This window comes from Rhodamnia argentea, chromosome 10 (genome assembly GCF_020921035.1).
Source record: "Rhodamnia argentea isolate NSW1041297 chromosome 10, ASM2092103v1, whole genome shotgun sequence".
Classification (NCBI taxonomy): domain Eukaryota; kingdom Viridiplantae; phylum Streptophyta; class Magnoliopsida; order Myrtales; family Myrtaceae; genus Rhodamnia; species Rhodamnia argentea.
Window position 1 is genome coordinate 15,402,548 of NC_063159.1, and position 20,327 is coordinate 15,422,874.

At 42.5% G+C, this 20,327-nt stretch overlaps 3 protein-coding genes across 4 annotated transcripts; 1 reads left to right on the forward strand and 2 right to left on the reverse strand.

Moving 5' to 3' along the window:
* Positions 1–7,672: 7,672 nt before the first annotated feature.
* On the forward strand, positions 7,673–9,908 carry LOC115732034 (magnesium-protoporphyrin IX monomethyl ester [oxidative] cyclase, chloroplastic). The gene is made up of 5 exons (XM_030662695.2): positions 7,673–8,247; positions 8,616–8,680; positions 8,785–9,112; positions 9,234–9,332; positions 9,479–9,908. The coding sequence occupies exons 1-5, from the start codon at positions 7,786–7,788 to the stop codon at positions 9,740–9,742; spliced, it is 1,218 nt and encodes a 405-aa protein (XP_030518555.1). The 5' UTR covers positions 7,673–7,785; the 3' UTR covers positions 9,743–9,908.
* Positions 9,909–10,274: 366 nt separating this feature from the next.
* Positions 10,275–13,691, reverse strand: LOC115732065 (probable aquaporin SIP2-1). 2 transcript variants are annotated; one of them, XM_030662730.2, is made up of 4 exons: positions 13,502–13,691; positions 13,172–13,468; positions 10,928–11,188; positions 10,275–10,815 (listed from the first exon to the last, which is right to left on the reverse strand). In XM_030662730.2, exons 2-4 carry the CDS (start codon positions 13,454–13,456, stop codon positions 10,654–10,656), a joined length of 708 nt encoding a protein of 235 aa, XP_030518590.2. In that variant the 5' UTR covers positions 13,457–13,468; positions 13,502–13,691; the 3' UTR covers positions 10,275–10,653. The 2 variants fall into 2 exon arrangements, with proteins under 2 accessions (XP_030518590.2, XP_048127868.1); XM_048271911.1 differs by having other exon boundaries at positions 13,172–13,545; positions 13,580–13,676.
* Positions 13,692–14,272: 581 nt separating this feature from the next.
* Positions 14,273–19,806, reverse strand: LOC115729846 (esterase GA18864). Its single transcript, XM_048271835.1, has 8 exons — positions 19,558–19,806; positions 17,759–18,129; positions 16,631–16,768; positions 15,525–15,617; positions 15,316–15,414; positions 15,098–15,139; positions 14,767–14,998; positions 14,273–14,604 (listed from the first exon to the last, which is right to left on the reverse strand). Exons 1-8 carry the CDS (start codon positions 19,631–19,633, stop codon positions 14,423–14,425), a joined length of 1,233 nt encoding a protein of 410 aa, XP_048127792.1. The 5' UTR covers positions 19,634–19,806; the 3' UTR covers positions 14,273–14,422.
* Between the last annotated feature and the right edge of the window lie 521 nt (positions 19,807–20,327).

Sequence of the window (20,327 nt, forward strand, 5' to 3'; positions counted from 1 at the left end):
TGAAGATTTCCTCCTTGTGGGACCGGCGATGAAGAGCCGGCGAATAGGGGGAAGGCGGCGGCGGCGGCGGCGAGGCGGGTCTGCACGCCACGCGCCGCGCCGCCCATCGACAAGCACAAGGCGTGTCCTGTACTTCGTGTCCGCTTCTCCGGATTCGGTCGCGCGTACGAAGGACATGGAAGTATCCGTTTTCGAGGTGCTTCCGTAGCTCTACCGTTCTGCTTAGATTCCATCTCCCCTAATTACGGAACCACAAAATACATTCCCGGATGAAAAGGGTTTTAGTTATTCATTGTAAAAGAGATTGCGAATTTTTTCAGTCTAGTCAAAAAGTTTGTTTGGTACGACAGCCAAAGAATACTCGTAGCAACGACAATCTATAAGAACTATGGACAGACATCTCAAAATTGTTTAAGAAAGTTGTCTCAGCTGATAGATGTTTTGCAACCAACTTTCCTCATCAAGTTTAAAAGGCTTTCTCCTCTTTTATTGACCTGGAGTTTGGGATCGATCCGCACGGCGACCTGGAGTTTGGGATTGATCCACACGGCGACTCGGCTTACTTTGTATCGAGAGAGTTCTAGAGAGAGACCCTCCGAGGAGGAATTTTGTGGATATCAAATGACAAACATGACTCTCCTTTATATAATACGGGATTTTGACATACAACTGTAAATCTTATCTTATCTTATCTTATCTTATCTAATGGCTAAGATCATCTCCCATCTACCTAACCATCGACATTAAATAGGAAGGTTCTAGAACATAAGGCAAATTACCAACTCGCCCGTCCTTGGGAACCTTTTAGAAACTAGTAGAAAACCCTAGGATCCAAGACACAACAAGTCTTGGGATCATCTCGGCCATTTGCATGACCGGTTGGGGCACGAAAATCTCGGCTTGTGTCATTCTTCCCCACCCATTTGAGCGCCGTTCTCGGTGCTCTTGGCTCGGGTTGTTTCTTCGCAGTGGAATTTTTCTTTTGGTCGTCCGTATCCTTCTTCTGGATCGTCGATTTCTTTGAGTTTTTATTGTGTTGTCTACGAGAGCACTTCTTCTTTGACTTCGGGACTTGAGGTTTCTTCGGTTCTTTGACCACTTCATGAGTCATTAGCGACTCATTCTTTGTTTTGGGCGCACCAATGTCTTCTAGCTTTGGAAATAGCACATTGATTAACAGAGTGTTTTGTGTTTTTGTGGGCAGCTCCCACTTTTCCTTTGGCATCACCAAAGGTCGGGTCTTCACACTTGAATCAGGCCGCATCTCAACACTTGTCTTTCTTTCCATGAGTCAAATCGTGTTGATGTTCTTTGTCTCTTCCACTTTTTTGAACATTGTTATGATCGATGGGCATTCGGAATCGGGGATGATGATCGACTTGGTTCTCAAATCCACCATCGCACTAGCCCTTTAAAGAAATCCATACCCAGTAGGAGATCATAATCGTTCCTGTAATGATTTGAGTGTCTACTTGACTCAAGGGGCAAGCTACAATGGAAAATGGTTTTACCAATGTAGTTAGAATTGTACAAGGAGGTTGCTGATATAATCTTGGTCTATCATGTCATAAAATTAGGGAACACAAACTAGTATCCCAACCTTTTACCTGCGAAATTTTGTTTGCTTGGTGAAATAAATTCGAGGTTCGTGATATTGGGCATTTGATGCGAAATGGTTTATTGTTGCTTGTCATAGATTGTGGTCTAATGACTAGATTGGATCGATTTCCAACAACTCCTAAAGATGGGGTGAGGCTTGATACATGATTTTGCTTTGGGACATGAATTTGAGAATTGAGATTCGATTGGAAAGCGAGTTAGGAAATTCGGGTCGAACATGCTTGATGGTCGGTCAAGTTCATCAAACACGTATATATCTGCTTTCAAAAAATGAGTTATCCATACGAAACCGGTCTCATGAAATATGGGTTACAACCGTCCAAAGAAAAAAAAAATGTTCACAACCCATTTTTCAGCTCTTTTTTTTTGTAAGTATTTCAATTTATACATTTTTTATTTTATTTAGTAATTTTTTATTGTTTAATTTGCTTGTTTTATTTGATGTGAAGTTTTCATTCGGGTAATATATACATGTGAAGAGCTTAAAGTATCTTAAATGAGTTTTATAGGTTTTCCTGGAATATTAGTGTGTTTTGGTAATATGGGTCAAAACAGGTCGGGTTGGGTATGAGTAAGTTGCGGGTCGGGTTGGGTACGAGTCATTAAATATGGGTTAAAATGGGTTAGACGGGTTAATATGGGTTGGACCATATTCAACCCGACCCAAACCAGACCCGACTCCGACTCACCCATTTGACACATCTACCAACCGCCGACTTAAATCTCAATGCCTCTAGCAATGCCATTAGCTGGCTCGTCTTTTGAATTGAGCAACTTGAAGAAATATTTAGTGGGTTCTACGCGGAGTCTCAATCACTTAGCTGCTTCGCTCGAGAGGAATAGGTTGATAGCCCCTGTGTCAACCAAGGCAACAAGTGTCTTATTGCGTACTTTGACTTCCACGTAGTTTAGTGTTAACGCCCTCAAGGATTTCTTCAATGGTGATTGAGTTCGCATGGTGTTGAGTCGAGCTACGCCACCAAGTCGCGCAACCTTTGGTTCTTCTTCTTTTTGCTCCCCACCATCATCCTTGATGATGACGGGGTATACTACCTTTCCATTGTTTTGTTTTGGACATTCTTGAGTCCAATGGCTGCCTTTGCAAGTCGCGCACGGCTATGGAGGAGGATGTTTGAACTTGTCCTCCTGGTTGATGTAGTTGTTTTGGGGTTGGTTGCCTTGATGTTGGTAGGGTTGATGTTTGGAAGACCCTTCTCCCCATTTTTCTTTTCGACCACAGCCGGAATCGCTTTCATCATCCCTGCGATCGATGTCTCGATCCTTCCATCCATTTTCCTTGGACTTGGACGAATCGAGTTTGCTGAAGTCGACCGGAGACTCGGCTACGGAGATTGCCTTCGCGATGCTCTGGATATCTCTTGGCTTTAGCTTGAGTTGCAGCCAAGGCTTCGGTTCATCCATGAATGCTTTGAAAACCTCCTCCTCACCTAGGTTGGGGATTTGGAGTTTGAGCTCTGTGAACTCCTTGATATATTCCCGCATTGTGCCTCTTTGTTCAAGGCGATGGAGCTTGCTGCGAGCTTCTTGAGGGGCGGACTCGAGGTGGAAGTAATCCTGAAATGCCTTTAAAAAATCATCCCAATTGTTCATAGGATCGGGTAGCTTTGTGATACATGAATTGCAACCATAACATGGCACTTCCAAATAGATATAAAGTAGCGGTTCGTACCTTGGCCGTCTCTTCATGAATCCCAACAGCATCAAAGTCTTGCTCCATGCTTGAAAGGAAATTATCGACCTCCATGGCGGATCGTTTGCCTTTAAATTCTTTCAATTTTGGCACCTTTATCTTTGATGCCGCTTGAACGGTGAGTGCACCATTCACTATTGCACCATTGGCGATGCTGGTTTTGCACAAAACCAACTCCGTCTTGAGCTCTTGGATCTCTACCTTTAGCTCTTCGATCTCAGCTTGGTGGGAATTAACTTTTTCTTGGACATCTAGCTACAAAGCTTTGATCGACGCTTCAAGAGCCTCGTCCTTCATCTGTAGTGGTCCTATAGTTGCATTGAGATCGATGGTGAAGTCTTTGCAAATCTTTTTGTCCATGTTAGTGATTTGCTCTTTAGCGTCTCCAAGGCCATCGAGTAGCTCGTGCACCGTTTTTTTCATTGTGTCAAATTTGTCAACAAGCGTGAGTACAACATCCAACGATGCTTCTCTTTTTCTGGATTTACCTTGGGCTTTCTCCTGCGAGGCTTTTTTGTGGGGAGTTTCTCCATAAACAGCAGCAACATGATCCACCTCCGAGTTTAACATTGCCTCAACCAGCTTTGATGCTCTACGACCTCACGAACAGCTCACCTCAACGTTGGTCCGATACCACTTATTACAAGCCTAGAGTTTGGGATCAACCTGCACGACGACTCGGGCTTCCTTTGTATCGATGGAGCGCCCAAGCTAAGCCTTTTCTCTATATTTCACCTGGATCTTCGTAGAGAGAGTTCTAGAGAGAGACTCTGGGGAGGAATGCTTTGTGATATTAGTTTTGTGGATATCAAATGACAAAGAGGACTCCCCTCTTTAGATAGTAGGGAGCCTTGAATTACAACGGTAGATCTCTATCTCGCCTAACGGCTAAGATCTCACCTCCCATCTTTCTAACCACCAACATTAAGTTGGAAGGTTCTAGAATACAAGGCAAATTCTCGAGTCACTCGTCCCTAGAAACCTTCTAGAAACTAGTAGAAAACCCTAGACAAACCCTAGGGGTCTAGGATACAGCAAGTTTTGGGGATCATCTCTACCATCTGCACGATCATTTGGGGCACGAAAACCTCGGCCCAATGCACATGAATCTCAAATTAAAATCTCCATTGTTTACCAATGAAGCTCCTTCTCCTATGTCGCTCTTGGATGCATGACGGACCTTCACAAAAGTAATAAGAGGATCGAAGCTATGATTCAATTGAAACTCCACAATGCGGCGAGAGAGTCGGCGTTGGTTGTCCTTATTTGAGCATTTCCGGTCTGTTTATCCCTATATCATGAGAGATTTTTACTATTTTAGTTTATGCAGTTTTTATTGAAATTTCCATTATGTGTTTACACCGATATACAATTCATGTCAAACAATAGCCATAATAGGATTTGAAAATATTCCTCTATTACTGTGATTTACCAAACAATAGATAACATATAACAAAGTCCTTGGATCTATTTCTTATCCTATAAATATAATTGCCTACCTTTATGCTTTTCCGGCTTCTTGTGAGAGATTCTAAGAAAGTTCCTATCGAAAAGACATGAAAAATAACCGGCTTTATCACTATAATTCACAAAACAACGAAAAAGATATAGCAAAACCCTTGTATTTATTTTCTATTTTCTAATTGCCTCTGTTTGGGCATTTCTAATTTCTTTATTATTGAATTGTGAGAGGTTTTTACTATTTTCGTTTATGCATTTGCACTTGTATAAAATTCCTACAAAACAGCAGACATGATCGGATATGAAAAATCTTCGGATAGGATATAGCAAAATATTTGGATTTATAACCGGACGTCAAAATTCAGTCTTCAGGTCCTAATTACTTAGGACAAAATCCTGCTTCTTTGTGGCCTAAAACATGGAAGTTATGAAAGAGGGAAAAAGAACATAAATCTGTTGTTGTGAAATTTAAATCTTGCCTGTTGATGAAGTTTGAAACTAAGCATTTCAAAAGAAAATAAATCAACAAAGTTGCTATAAAACATATACGGCTAAAGTATACTAGAAGTGCCAAAACTTGTGTACGGCGCTCACTTTAGTGCAAAACTTTCAAAACGATAACTTAAGTGCCAATTTTTTTTTAAAAACGATAACTTGAGTGCCGACTTCTTTTAAAAACGATCATTTTAGTGCTAATTTCAATTTGACCTAACGTGACTTGCCGGAAATCCGACACGTGCTATTTTTTATTAATATTTGAGCCGACGTGGCTCGGTGAAGTTGACACTGAAGTGATCGTTTTTAAAAAAATTAGCACTTAAATGATCATTTTAAAAAAAATTGGCACTTAAATGATTGTTTTGAAAGTTTCGCATTGAAGTGATCGTTTTTAAAAAAATTTGGCACTTAAGTGATCGTTTTGATAGTTTTGATACTAAAGTGAGCGTCGTACATAAATTTTGACACTTGTAGTGTACTTAAGGTAGACATATACTCTAGCGCCGTACAAATATGTGTGGTTGAATTGGGTCTTATGGCCTCTGGATGGTTTAATATGAAGAGTCATGCCTAGAGCTTATGCGTAAGTTAACACGATCCAAACATTATAAAGGGCAATATTTTCTTACTTATGCATATCTCTCGGGACACTTTCGATCTCATGTGAGTTCTATGTGAATCTTACATAATCTAACTGCTCCTCTGAAGTGGGCTGAAAAAACATGTTGAAAAGATACAAATCATTCTCACGAAACCACAGTTTGCTTGTAAAGAGGAAGAGATCAACTGCTTTCCTCCTTTGCTCTTTTTTTTTTCCCCTTCATCCACGCAAGATTGCCGATGCAATCAAGTCATGACAAGCAAACAAACATCAAGAAGGCGTTGCATTGTCCATCCCCACATGAACCATGGCGACAAACGAGAGCAAAATCGAAAAGGCACGCAAAATCCAGGATAAGAAGACGGATTGGAGTGTTATCCTATGATGCCTTGCGTTCACTTCAAGACAAAGAAGGCAAACAAGTTATGGCAGGTGGTAATGGCTGTCGCCCCCCAAAATCTAGTGACAAGTGACTCATTTCAGTGGCCCGCCTTGAACATGAGCACAATGGTTTGCTTTGCAGAGAGTATCTGTCCCCGAATGCAAAAGGTTAAGCCCTGATCATAAGCAAAAGGAAGGAAAAGTGGGGGTCTGCAGCTGTCAAAAAGATGCTGACAAAGCAGTGGCCCTAACCCACCCCGAGCCAAGAACTAGTCTCAGCTGGTCTTTTGGGTCTTACAAGGATTGTTGGGTTGCCTTCACAATTTGATAAAACACAAGGAACTGTGAGAAAGAAGGAAGATCTTGCCTAAATGTAATACAACTTTCTTTTCGTATAGCACGGAAGGAACCGTGGCATGAAAAATTTATGTAACATGTTGGGTTCAAGAGGTTCATCCTCTCATTACTTTGAGAGCCTTTTCGGTTTCCTGCTCAACTCAATGGAAGACCAAGTGTTAGACATGCCGCGTCACATGGCCAACATTAATCTAGGAAAGAGAGATTGAAATTCATCATGAAGAAGGATGTAAAAACGAAAATTGCCTTCTTTCATGTATTTGCTAAGCAAATTCTCCAAGACATCTATACGGGCTAAGCAATGGAGGCCATAGACTAGCGTCTTAAGGGCCTTAGCCCGAAATCATCTCCTCATCTAAGCTCTCACCTTAAACAGCCCGGTTGAGCATGTTTAATTCATGGCCTCGCGTCGCTCAACATGGAACTAGGAGCTCTACCTACTCAACCCCATTAGAATAATGCAATGGTAGTTGGTTAACAGATCATAACACCAAGATTGAAATCTGCACATCACAGTAGGCGAAGTACCCAGACTTCAAATGTTATGGACAGTTCAATGAGTTTTAATGGAAAAGAGAGCTTGTTTATGAATTATGAGTTTCAGAAAGAACAAGTACATCTACATGGGGCATGCTTGAAGCCAATGACCTTTACCCGGATATCCATTGAGCCTTAGTTGTTTGGGCCTTAGGCCCAGTAAAGATGTAAATCCTTAATGGGCCTGTACGTGGGCCTATTGACCCAATGATTGAAATGGCCTGTTATCCTACTGAACAGATTTGCTTCGGACTGGACAAAATCTTGAATTTCCACCCAGGAAATTCTCCTGGGACCCTCTGAACCAAGAATCGAGCTCGAGCAAAAGGGAGGCCACAACCACAAAACTGGTTTGCCTAAATGTCATTACCACCACCAGACAAGTAATCAGACAGGCCTATGGCCACCCGCCACGCGTCACCCGCTTGCTCAACCCGACAGATTTCCATCGGATCACGCCCATGATCACCATCAGCCAATTGCACCATGCTGACACCTTACTCCACGCTCCACGTCTCTGCTAACTCTCTCTTCCACCATATAATCTCTAATTCCTTCCCACTCTCGAGAAAAACCAGAGTCCTGCTGAAACCCACAGCTCACTCTCTAGCTCCAAGAAATGGCGGCAGAGATGGCTCTCCTCAAACCCATCTCGAAATTCGCCAACACCCCGAGATTGACCAACCCCAGAGCGCCCTCGCGCCCCAGGTTCACCACCATCAGAATGTCGGCCACCGCTCAGCCGACCGCTCCCAAGAAGCCCACCGAGAAGGCCAAGAAGCAAGCCATCAAGGAGACCCTCTTGGCCCCGAGGTTCTACACCACCGATTTCGACGAGATGGAGCAGCTATTCAACACCGAGATCAACAAGAACCTGAACCAAGCTGAATTCGAGGCTCTGCTTCAGGAGTTCAAGACTGATTATAACCAGACACACTTCGTGAGGAACAAGGAGTTCAAGGAGGCCGCCGACAAAATCCAGGGCCCGCTCAGGCAGATCTTCGTGGAGTTCTTGGAGAGGTCCTGCACTGCTGAGTTCTCTGGGTTCCTTCTCTACAAGGAGCTGGGAAGGAGGCTCAAGGTAATTGGGTTTGGCTCTTTTGCCTTTCGTGGTACGATTGGTTATTTGTTTCTGCATTGTGTTTGAAAGAATATATGAAATGGGTTCAAGCTTGTCGCATCACCTACTACCCAATACGTCAAATTTCTGCCAGCATCACTGTTTTGACTATATAATTGGAAAAGGTGGGGTTTTGCTATTTGCATTTCGAATTTCCGTGAATGGCCGGATATATTAGGTGTTCTCCCGGCTTTTTTGGCTCTGCTATTGAATATTTGACGGAATTTCAACGTGCTTCCGACCGTAAAATAGTACATTTCGTGGTGGAAGATAGGCGCTCTGAGGTCGATCGATTCAGCTGACTAACTGTTTGAGTTATTTGATGACAGAAAACCAACCCAGTGGTAGCTGAGATATTCTCCCTGATGTCCAGGGATGAAGCCAGACATGCCGGGTATGTAGGGTGTCACCCTATAAGCTCTGTTCGCAATCTGAGTCTATTATTACTATCATATTACAAAGCAAAGAACGTGATAAATTTACTTCGACGGTATGCAGATTCCTGAACAAAGGGTTGTCGGATTTCAACTTGGCATTGGACTTAGGTTTCCTGACAAAAGCCAGGAAATACACCTTCTTCAAGCCCAAGTTCATTTTCTACGCGACCTACTTGTCCGAGAAGATTGGATACTGGCGATACATCACGATCTACAGACATCTCAAGGAGAATCCGGAGTACCGACTTTATCCTATCTTCAAGTACTTTGAGAATTGGTGCCAGGACGAGAACCGGCACGGCGATTTCTTCTCGGCGTTGATGAAAGCCCAACCCCAGTTTCTCAATGACTGGAAGGCAAAACTGTGGTCCCGGTTCTTCTGCCTTTCGGTAATAATTAGTTCTCGCGTCCGACATATGAGTTCTGACAAGAAAATCATTTGCAGCTTCTCTGCTGATGCTGCAGAAGTCCCCTGTTTTTGCCATAACCTTCCTATGCATTGCTCCTCAGGTGTATGTGACGATGTACCTCAACGATTGCCAGCGGACAGCTTTCTATGAAGGCATTGGTCTCAACACCAAGGAATTTGACATGCATGTTATTATAGAGGTGAACGAGTACATTCATATCGCTGCATTGGAAAAGTACATTATTTGTGTTGCCGCTGCACACTGTTGATGACTTCCAAAAGTAGTACCGTACTTGGAATATTTTGATTCCTAGAATGAATAATGATTGAAAATTTCTTCATGCAGACAAACCGCACCACAGCTAGGATTTTTCCTGCCGTGCTGGACGTAGAGAACCCCGAATTCAAGAGGAAGTTGGACCGGATGGTGGTAATAAATGAGAAGCTCATTGCGGTTGGGGAAACTGAGGACATTCCGTTGGTGAAGAACTTGAAGAGGATTCCCCTCATCGCCGCACTGGCCTCCGAACTCTTGGCTGCATATTTGATGCCACCAATCGAGTCTGGTTCAGTCGATTTTGCAGAATTCGAGCCTCAACTTGTGTATTAAGTCCTGTCCACAACTCCCATGTGAAATTGTTAATCTTTAGTACTACAGACAGTGCGTCATTACGACAACTGTCACATGGAGCAATCACTTGTAGAAGGAAGATTTGTTTGTACTTACATTCAGGATTAGAGCTTCTCTCCGAAGATAAAGCATGTCTTCTCTTTGATACTGCTTCTTTATGTTTGTCATTTCAGCAACTATGGGACGACGTGGTTTGCCTTTCAGCAGTACCATTTCCATAATATATCCTTATTTATGTTCTTCACCATCCCAAGCACCTTCAGAGAATAATAAATACTTCTGAAGCTGTTCTTGGATTTAATCGGCAGATGCGGTTTTTCTTCTAGTTTGACAGTCTTAAATGATTTCAGACAATTTTCTTCATAGACTCATTCCTTGCCTGTAATCTCAAGCTTGTGCTGGTAGGAAGAAGAATTATCTGGGTGAATGTTGAGCAAATAGCACATGGTAACTGCCCTGAAAGCAGCAATCTTGCTCAAACCTTGCGGCGTTCACACGCACACGCACAGAGAGAGAGAGAGAGAGAGTTTAATATTGAAGAAACGAGGTATATTGGATACAGAGTTGGTGGAGAGCTTGATATCGAAGAAATGTTGAAGATTGCGGAACCCATCATACATACAGATTGCCTAACGAGACCTACACCGTTATAGCAGCCTGGCATGATTTACATAATATATTGCCAATTGTCTACGAATAAAGCAAATGACCAGCGTAGTGACTAATTCAAGGGTTAGATAAACCCAACATACCAGGCAGATTGCCAGACCGGACAAAAGATTAGAAGTTAAAGCACATCTCATGCCTTAGGACGACATATGCTCCCGGTCTCCAACTTCAACAGATGAGATCATCCAGTAGACACCGAACAAAACTCAAATGCCATTGCTTCACTCTGATTTCTTCTTCTTTGTTTCCTGCTCTTTTAGAGGCCCCACGAGCAGTCTAAATATCCACACTGCCAGCAGGGTGGCCTCTACCGGTGCAAGCCAGTAAACAAGCACATGTTCCTTGGTTATATGATCTCCACGAGCATAGGCCCATCCCATTGCCTACAGTATTTAACAAGTTTTAAATCCAGGTATGAGCGATTCTGAGGGAACATCCACCATCGGTTTCCTCTAAAAAGAAAAGAAAAGCACTCAGAATTTCTTAAGTACTTACAGAAGCTGGGTTCATACATCCACCGGTTAGATCAGAACCAAGTATTTGCAGAGTCAGCTTAGAGAGGCTTGATATCCAAGTCTTTGTGTAAAAACTTCCAGGAATCTTTCTACCAAGTCCTAGTGAGATGATGACGATCACAAATGCTAAGAGTCCTTCAGTTAGTGCCCCTCGATGAATGTCAACGCTCAAATGTGGTCCGAGCCATAGGTGAGGAAAGGTCTCAATGATGAGCCTAACCCCAGTAATGGAACCAACTGCCTGGAGAAAAAAATGAACAGACTTAATGATATCATTTTAAAAGTGCGATGCACCACAAGAAGAAGCTGAAAGCGTGAACAGAGACAGGCGTCATATTTAAGACAATTATCTCTGATGGCAAGTCCCTTCACTGAAGGCTAATAATTTCAGTTTACTTGTCAAAACTATTCCACACTAAGGCAAGTCAGGAAACAAAATTCTGTCCAACCCATGATGCTGGCACAGCCCCTCCTTGTTGTTTATGTGCACATCTATAATCCCATCCTTCCACAAGACTTTTTCATATTTAAGTTTCAAACCTTTCTTGAATTAAGGTGTATAGAGATAATCAATTGACAGAGTGGATGGGAGATAGTGAAAATGAGAGCAGATAAAATCACCTACAAATAGCGATTGCAGGCAGAACAATCAACTAGTGTTTAAAGTTTACACTCCCTTACGTAACAAGAAAAACTGAACATATAGTGCTGCACCTCGCTAAACTAAACTAAGCCCCCAACAATTCTCCAGTTCCTAGCAAAGCTAAAATCCATCCATGCAGAGTCAGTGAATAATCAGCAACATGAGTCACTGAGAAACGTGAGGGACTATTGGTATTCTTGTATGGTGATGCCAAGCATGGTATCACTTTGTTATCAGGTGCTCTAGCTTACAATGACAGACAGAGATAATGCATAGGCTGGGACTCATACAATACAGGCTCAACAATACCAAAAAAAAAGAGAGGACCTAAAAGGCAATGAACACGAGGGATGAATTTTGATGGCATTCAGTCTGACATGGAACTTTTTGGAGACAATGGGAAGTAATCCTCTCATTCCACTAACCTGTCCAATAAGATTTCATATGTTGACAGAAAATGGCTCAAATTGAGACAGAATGCAGAATTCACAACTCGTGTCTATGCAAAATAGAGTTGCACTTCTGCAGTATCCTAGCCACATTTTATATTAGCACTTGGATTCTGCCAAAATTATCTTGTTGGCTCATTATGACCAAGATCCTCTCGCAGTTCCATCAGCCCAAATGATTGTCATCTATAGTATAGTGGAGAACTGGCCAAGAAGATGGATAGCACTGAACCATTCAACAACAGTACGAGGAGACCTTTCTGTAGAATACCATCAAGTGATGGAGTTGCGACAGTTTCATTTTGATTAACCACTACTGTGGGTTCGTCCAGTGATGAGATGATATGACCCCGGAATATAAGCTGTAAAGTGTAAACGTGAGGTGAAAAGTCAAAGCTCAAGCTGCAGTCACATGTGCATATTTTGGTTAAAAAATGGGGGAAAAATGGATGTGGTGTCTCTGATCATGAATTAATTGAATACTCTTCTGCATAAGCAAACTCCAGACAGCTACCAACATGCGGCATATGCAATAGCCATTCTCAACTTACACTGGCAACTCAAACTTCAAAAAGGGACGTGATAAACGAAGGAACCAATCTTTCACACAAATGAGTCAGCAGCGAGCCCTCAAGCTCAGTTAAATAGACCCATCAGTTGAAACTACATTAAAGCCTCATCAGTCCCTCAAAAGAAAATCGGATTGAACCTCATAGGTTCCACTTCCCCCGAATGAAGGCCCTAACTTTCCCCAACACCATACTCCCAAACCCAATTAACTGAAGCTGTTACCCATATCCACGTTCCTCAGGTCTTTTGTTAACGTGCCCAAGACAGTGTCAAGCCACACTGCTGATAGCAAGCCCATATTTTTGTAACAGTGAAAATGAGTAAATACAATAAATTGAATTGATCACATGACAAGAACTCCACCACTTAAAAAAACTCTCTTTTTCACAATTATAAAACACATGAGTTGCAATGTAACTGGTAACCCGGAAGCATTTTAGAATCGAAAAGCTTTTTCCTTAAATACATGCCAACCAAAAAAGCCTTAAACTTACCATGCAAGGAAACCAAATTAAATGGTCTGAAACAAGCAAATGCAAAGGTAGAAACCGCGCAAACGAACCTGGGCAGGGATGCGAGCGCCGACGGTGAAGAGGAAGCCGCTGAAATCCCCAGAAACGCCGGGGGCCAACACGGTGAGAGGATTATACGAGCCGCCCTTGGTGAGCTTACCCAGGAACGCGAAGAAGAACATGTTGACGATGTAGAGCGAGGACTTGACAATCTCGCCCCAGAGTCCATGCCCCAACCCTAGAACCTCGTACACGAAGATCTTTATCAGAGCCCCCGACCACACCCACATGAAGGAGATGACGAAATCGTAAACCAGCAAGCGAGTCGCCCCCATTGACGCTACCTTGACCTCTCTCTCCCTCCTTCCCTCGCTCGGTCGCTCGCTCTCTATGATCTACGATTCAACGGTCTCTCAGTCTCCCTCCGGATAGGGGCACCTATCCTGTTTATTTTCTGGTTTGGAAGTTGAAACAGTCGACGGCCGAAAGGCAAAATCTCCCCGAAAGAAAAACAATGAAAAGACAGAAATTATTCTTAGAAAAACGGTGGGGCCCAAACGAACTTTCCCTGTTCCAACGAGCTGTCAGAAGTTGAACGGAAGCCCTTCGTTTCCGAAACTGAGGACGGAGTCCTTTCGTACCATATGACATCTGACCCGTCATATAGAGTCATAATATAGCCATCCTCTTTCGTTTACAGTTTCAGCGGAATCATGGAAATTTATTTCGAAGTTAACCAAATTTCAACAAAATTAATGTTGAACTAGCAATGTAGCGATACTCCGTTAGTACAACCGTGTATGAAAATAACAAGACTTATTTGAAAGTGTCGTTGAGTCGACGCATCAAGCGTGTGAAAATGCAAAATAGCGGAACTTCCTTAATTGTAAGTTGTCCATGTTCACGCGCTCTGTGTATGGGAACACGTGAGTTTCTTTTATCAAGTGACGTGAAAAAATTGTGGGTGTTCGATGAATTCTTCTCTCCATCCATGAATTTTAATGCATGTACGGACAATTCGAATTGGCCTTCCTTTTCCCTTCAGCTGAACATGTAACTTCAGGAGATGAGCTGTGGATTATTCATTCAAGAAGTGCAGAAGAGGACACTAGAATCTCCACAGAAAACGCTAGATGTGAATAGTATCTAAGAGCAAATTTATTGCCACCCTAATGAACGAAGTACACTGCCCATTACCATCACTTTAGAAGTTCCCACGGCCTCGAAAATCAGTGATCTGAATTAGGCTTCCACGCAGAACAAAGATAAAGGAGGCCAACCTGCTTTCCCTTCCAGGTTCTTCAGGCTTTCGCTGCCTCCACGATCTCCTCGACCTCCTTGTCGATCTTCACGTTTGTCGCTGCATTCTGGACCTTCTTCAGAGTGTCGCTGGAGTCGGTCTTTCCGACTTCAAGGTTCCTGCTGCTGTATTGGAGGAGAATTTCAGCAGTCCACCCACGCAGTTGAGCGGTCGCGGTCTCATCTAATGGCAGAGTCAAGAAAATGTCAGATTGACCAGGAGCTTCCAGAATACTTGATAGACAAATTAAGACAGGACAGGACGCTATCCTGGGATTAGTTTGTGGTTTTCTATTTGATTAGCGACAGAAGCAGATTAAGAACAGACATATATAATCATACTCACCTAGCCTCGGGACAGTGTGGCCTTGGGGATGCCTGATGATCAGGGGATTGTCAAATGCGGCCGCCAGATCCTGCGATGGCAATTTCAGCCAATCCTTGTCTCCAATGAAATGGACTGACTTCGCCTTGATGGGGTCCTTGTAGGCAACATCACATATATCTGGAGTCCTAAACTTCGATCCCGATACAGATACGAAGAACTTCAGCGGTGGGTGATCCTTCAATACCTTCCCCTGCTGCCAAAAAGATATATCAACCATGTCAACCGCCACTTGCCTACTGAAAAGGTCGCACAAGAGGACTATACAAATAGAAGATTCTATTGGGCTTGCCTGTGCCTGGTAACCCAGCAAAAGAGCCGAGAGTGTGGCGCCCTGAACATGTGAGAAAATTAAGTGTGAGAACGAAAGAGTAGTTTTAGCAGAACGATGCTATTAAACTTCATCGGCGAACTTCAGACCGGGGCCATCGGCTTAACTGTGTTTTGCATCTGAATCTATCAAATCATGAGCACCTGACCACAAGAAGTCACGGGGACAGTGGAGAGTACCTGAGAGAATCCAAGTAGACCATCGAAGGGGCCTTTGCTCGTAATGTACTCGCACAGATACTTGACACATTCTTCCAAGTTCGTGTACTCTGTGAAATCCTGATCAGTTCAAGTGCTATTAAGAAAATCGCCTCCTTGGTTGGAAATCGTGAACAAAAGACAGTACCCTCAGAGTAGATTGGAGATCCAGAATAGATGGGCTAACTCACCTTTTCAAACTGGAACCACTCAAAGTAGGGTGGTGGAAAGACGCCTTCGATATCGGATTTGCCTCCTGCAGGAAATAACCCGTCGGGGAAATCCTACAAGAAAGAGATGCAGTGCTTCCGGTCAGTATGTGTATGCGGTGAAATTCTAACTGGTATCAATCTTGTGGATTTTCTAACATGGAAATTATTTCAAGGCCTGTTGTGGAATCTACGTTTTCCTTTCAAGTGCTGTAGAACCGTAGAGGATAAACAGCACCATCAGAACCCACGTTCCACACTGGAGTAGACATGGGTAAATTCGCATCCATTGCTTGATGACGGAAATGCATCATGGACGCACGAAAACTGCGAACACATGGTAGTTAACATGAAAAGTACTCATCAATCATGACTGCATCTACTTCTCTAGGCCATCGGTTGTAGAATCAGTCTGCTCAATCGGGGCCAGCTAATAGCCTGACTGCCACTGGAGTCGCTTTCATGAGCGTGTTAGTTAGCACAACTTTCTCGCCTTGAAAGATCATCAAACAAAATTTACATTTCTCCGTGATAGAGAAATTTAAAGGCCTAGGAAAATCTCCATGTCCAAGACGGAAACATGCCATCCAAAGGCTCCTGCTCATGCAATCACAGTAAGACCTTCCCTCTTTTGCTCACTTAGATAATATTCCGAGCCTATATTAGTTTCAGGAGACAGCTCATGCAGTCTTAGACTTCAATCCAGTTACTGCATTCATCTCAAATGATTGCTTCGTGGCTCCATCGACACCTGATCTCCTACTATTCGTTTGCTTAAAACGAAGATAAATTCGAGTCAAAAAGTCAAATTGGCCAAATTGTTTCAGTGATCGACATCTTAAGCCGTCTTCACTTGAAAAGCACAAGCAATGGTCAACCACTTGCTTCATAAAGCCATACTGTTCACTCATCGCTCTAGCATGGCACATTCAGTCAAAACCCATAACGAACACTTGATCACACTTGCATCTTCACAGACTCCAAAATGCTTCGGACCAAATTCTCAACCTAGCAACACGAAGTTACTAATTCCTACTTCGATGATGACAGAAAAGAGAGGAGAGGGTCGAAAGAAGTTCCGATGTTACCATGTCGAAGTGAGCGAAAATGGAAGGATCCCATTTACTGATTTGCTTCTTCAAGAAGCCGCCGCTGGTTCTGAACCCGTGGAGGCAGAGTATCTTCATCTTCTTCTCCTTCTCCTGTGCAACCTCCATAGTCCTTCTTTGTTATAACTTGGCTCCTTCCTTGAATGAAAGCACTCTCCCTGCAACTGAAACAGAGACCAATGCACGCTAATTAACGATAGGCGAGTGGAAGAACTCGCAGTTATGGTCTTGACGGGCATTTGATACCTACCGTCCACACATCTAATGGCGCCAACTACCCTCCTCCCTCTGCTTTTTGTGGTCGTTGATGCACGTGGATTCCGGTTTGGTAACTTGGACCAGATGATCATTTTTTTCTTTTTTGGCTTTGACTAACCTAATCACTAGGCTCAATGCCAACGCAATCGCCTAAGCCAAATTGAGATTTTCCCCATGAAATGCAAATTTACATGAATCCAAGAACTTGAAGGAGGTTGCACCAAAAAAAAAATTGTCTTAGAAACTTAAAACAGTTTCTGGAATTAAACCATACATGGCTGATGAGAAGGTGTGTTGAGGAGGTTGACATGAAGGATATGAGTCGAGACGGTGAACTGCAAACCTCAAGCGTGATGCATCATCTGGGCGCGTCTCTCAATACGGTCTGACTAAAGTTGTGTCATAGGTATGTCAAAAGGAATGTTACAGACGAAAGCATTTCGCATCATTATCAAATATGGCGCGTTCACTGTGGACGAATAATCAGTTACCGACTTTTTAGCTCAACTTGAGTTCCTAAATAAGGGAACCGAAGGTCGAACGCAGGCCAAGATAATAGTACAATACACATGAAACCAAATCGATCCTTATGCTAACTAGAGGAAACCAGACAAACCAAGCCAACATTCATAAGCCAATCAAGGGGACATTAACAAAGCCGGTACCCTACAGAAAACATTCCATCAGCCAATCAGGATCATCAAAGAGAAGACTACTTGCTCTCTTTCGAGGTTTAAATTCATAACATTCACAGACATTGCAACAGGAAAAGCAAGAATCTTGTTACATTAGTTATTGCAATCCTTTCTTTTCATTCTCTTGTGGGTTTCGCTAAGATGGGGCAAATCACTTGGCCATCATCACCTTCACAAACTCCTCATAGTTTATCTGGCCATCTCCATCTACGTCAGCCTCCCTAATCATCTCGTCGACCTCTTCGTCGGTGAGCTTCTCCCCAAGATTGGTCATCACATGGCGGAGCTCGGCAGCAGATATGAACCCATTCTGATCCTTGTCGAAAACTCTGAATGCCTCTTTCAGCTCTTCTTCGGAGTCGGTGTCTTTCATCTTCCTAGCCATCAGGTTTAGGAACTCCGGGAAGTCGATAGTCCCGTTGCCATCAGCATCTACCTCATTGATCATGTCCTGAAGCTCTGCCTCAGTAGGATTCTGCCCCAGCGACCTCATGACAGTTCCAAGCTCTTTGGTGGTGATACAACCTGAAGAATAACGGGAGTGACAACTAATTTATCATCCTTAAGGCAATCAAAGAGTAACAATTTGACTAGCTACCATGACTAAAGCAATTTTCACATTTAATACAAAAAGCTATATGTTACTGACCAGGACATCTACATCTCAATTGATCACATAAGGAGTTTTAATTGATGCTTATTCAGTTGTTGGTGCATTCAATGACTAAGACAATTCACGTCATCACAAACAATATTCAAAAGGCACACAAAGTCAGAAAGAAAAATTTATAAGAACCCCATGTCAAACGAAAGATTTGTTACCTCATGAGTATGACCAATATGCCAGAACATGATGGCTGAAATCCACAAACTAAAAACAACTAAGGCAGAAGAAAGATTTGAACACTTTAAGAAAAAATACAAACTAGTTTTAGACCAAGATTCCAAGAGCTTTGAAACAAATAAGCAACATGTTGACCTTATATTGTAAACCTCATGGAAAGATAATAATGCTTTGATGCTTATAAGAACACCTAGTTTTACACATCCAAGTATGCAGTATCCAGAGTCTGGATATAACGAATCCAAGAGCAAAAAGAAATATGACCCCTAGAAGATAATATTGATATATCGTGATCAAGATGATTACGAAGAGTTCTATTAAATACTCCCCGATACGATAACATCCACTAATAGTTGTACAAAAACCAAGAAGCGCATTGGTTGCTTCATACAGTCAATGCATTATATATATTAAAATTCCGCTTCAACTGACTTTATAAACATGTCAAATGTCAAATAAGCACAACAATGCAAGATCCTTCAATGGAATTTAACTTGAAAACAGAGCAACTAGATTTCAGGAATATGGAAGATCTAGCTCCAAATGCGACCTAACTGCATACCCAAATGTAAAAAGATCGTAATTTCCAATGCCCTGTCTCCCTCGTGTTATCCTTGTGTTATCCGCAACAAATGCATTGGACATAAAAAATTAATACAAAATATTTCTGTATTAAGAGTCGTGTACCCCGCAACTCGTTCACAAGGTCCAAGTTAAAAATTTTCCAATCATTCATGTGTTGTGCATCCACAATTTATGAAACACGACAAAGATCCAGCCCCAAACGCGATCAAAGACAAACATCTTGCAATTGCTTCCGCACCCCACCCACCCCCAACCCAAAATAGCATAAGAAGATATTCTGACAATCAACAGGGAGGAAACAGTCTGGAGATTTAGCAGCCACAACAGACGCAATCGACCAAGAGCTAAATCAGCAGAGAATTCGCAGGTAAAAGCCCCTAATCTCAATCAAAGCAAATGGAAACGCCCTTTACACGATCGCACATGAATCGCACACAAAACTAGCATCGGACAAAGTACATGTACGACGACGCAGCTAACTCGAATCGAACGACCAGAGAGAGAGAGAGAGAGAGAGATCAAACCATCGCCATCCTTGTCGAACAAGCTGAAGGCCTCCTTGAACTCGGAGATCTGGTCATCGGTGAGCTGATCCGCCATCTTCTCTCTCCAAAATCTCGTTCGGGCGAAGCGAGTTCTTTCTCCTTTCTCCTCCTTCTTATCACCCTGGTTTTCTAAATGGAAACGACAGAAGAGACGGAGATAGAGGCTTCTAGAGAGAGAAAGACGATCGATTTCTTCGGACAAGACGAGCGATTTATGTTCGTCGGTAAAGCGTCGATGACGCGTAGAGATGGTGTAATTTTAGCAAAAAGTCTTCCCACGTGATTTCGTTTTCCCTTTTTGCCCCTCCATAATTTTTTTCCTGCCAGATATTTTTCATTTTTCTTTTATTTTGGCTTTTCTGTATATTGTCGTCTTTGATTTTTCCTCTCTCATAAAAAAATGACTAATTGATTTTAAAATGGTTAAACAAGTCCTTTTTTTTTTTTCGTTTTCAATGAGATTATAGAGGTTCGAAAAAAAAGGATTAATACCACGAAAAATTTCAAACTGGTACACTTATGACAAATTTACATCAAACATTTTTTTACCATGAAAAATTCTAGACTGGTATACTCGTGACAAATTTACCCCAAACTAATATATTTGTGACAAATTTATCTTCCGTTAGTTTCGATTAAATTTTACTATTAAATTGCTAAGTTGGATGACACATGGCAATTGATGAGTGTATCAACTTGAGATTTTTACTCTCTTTTGTCACAAGTGTATTATTTTGTGATTATTCGTG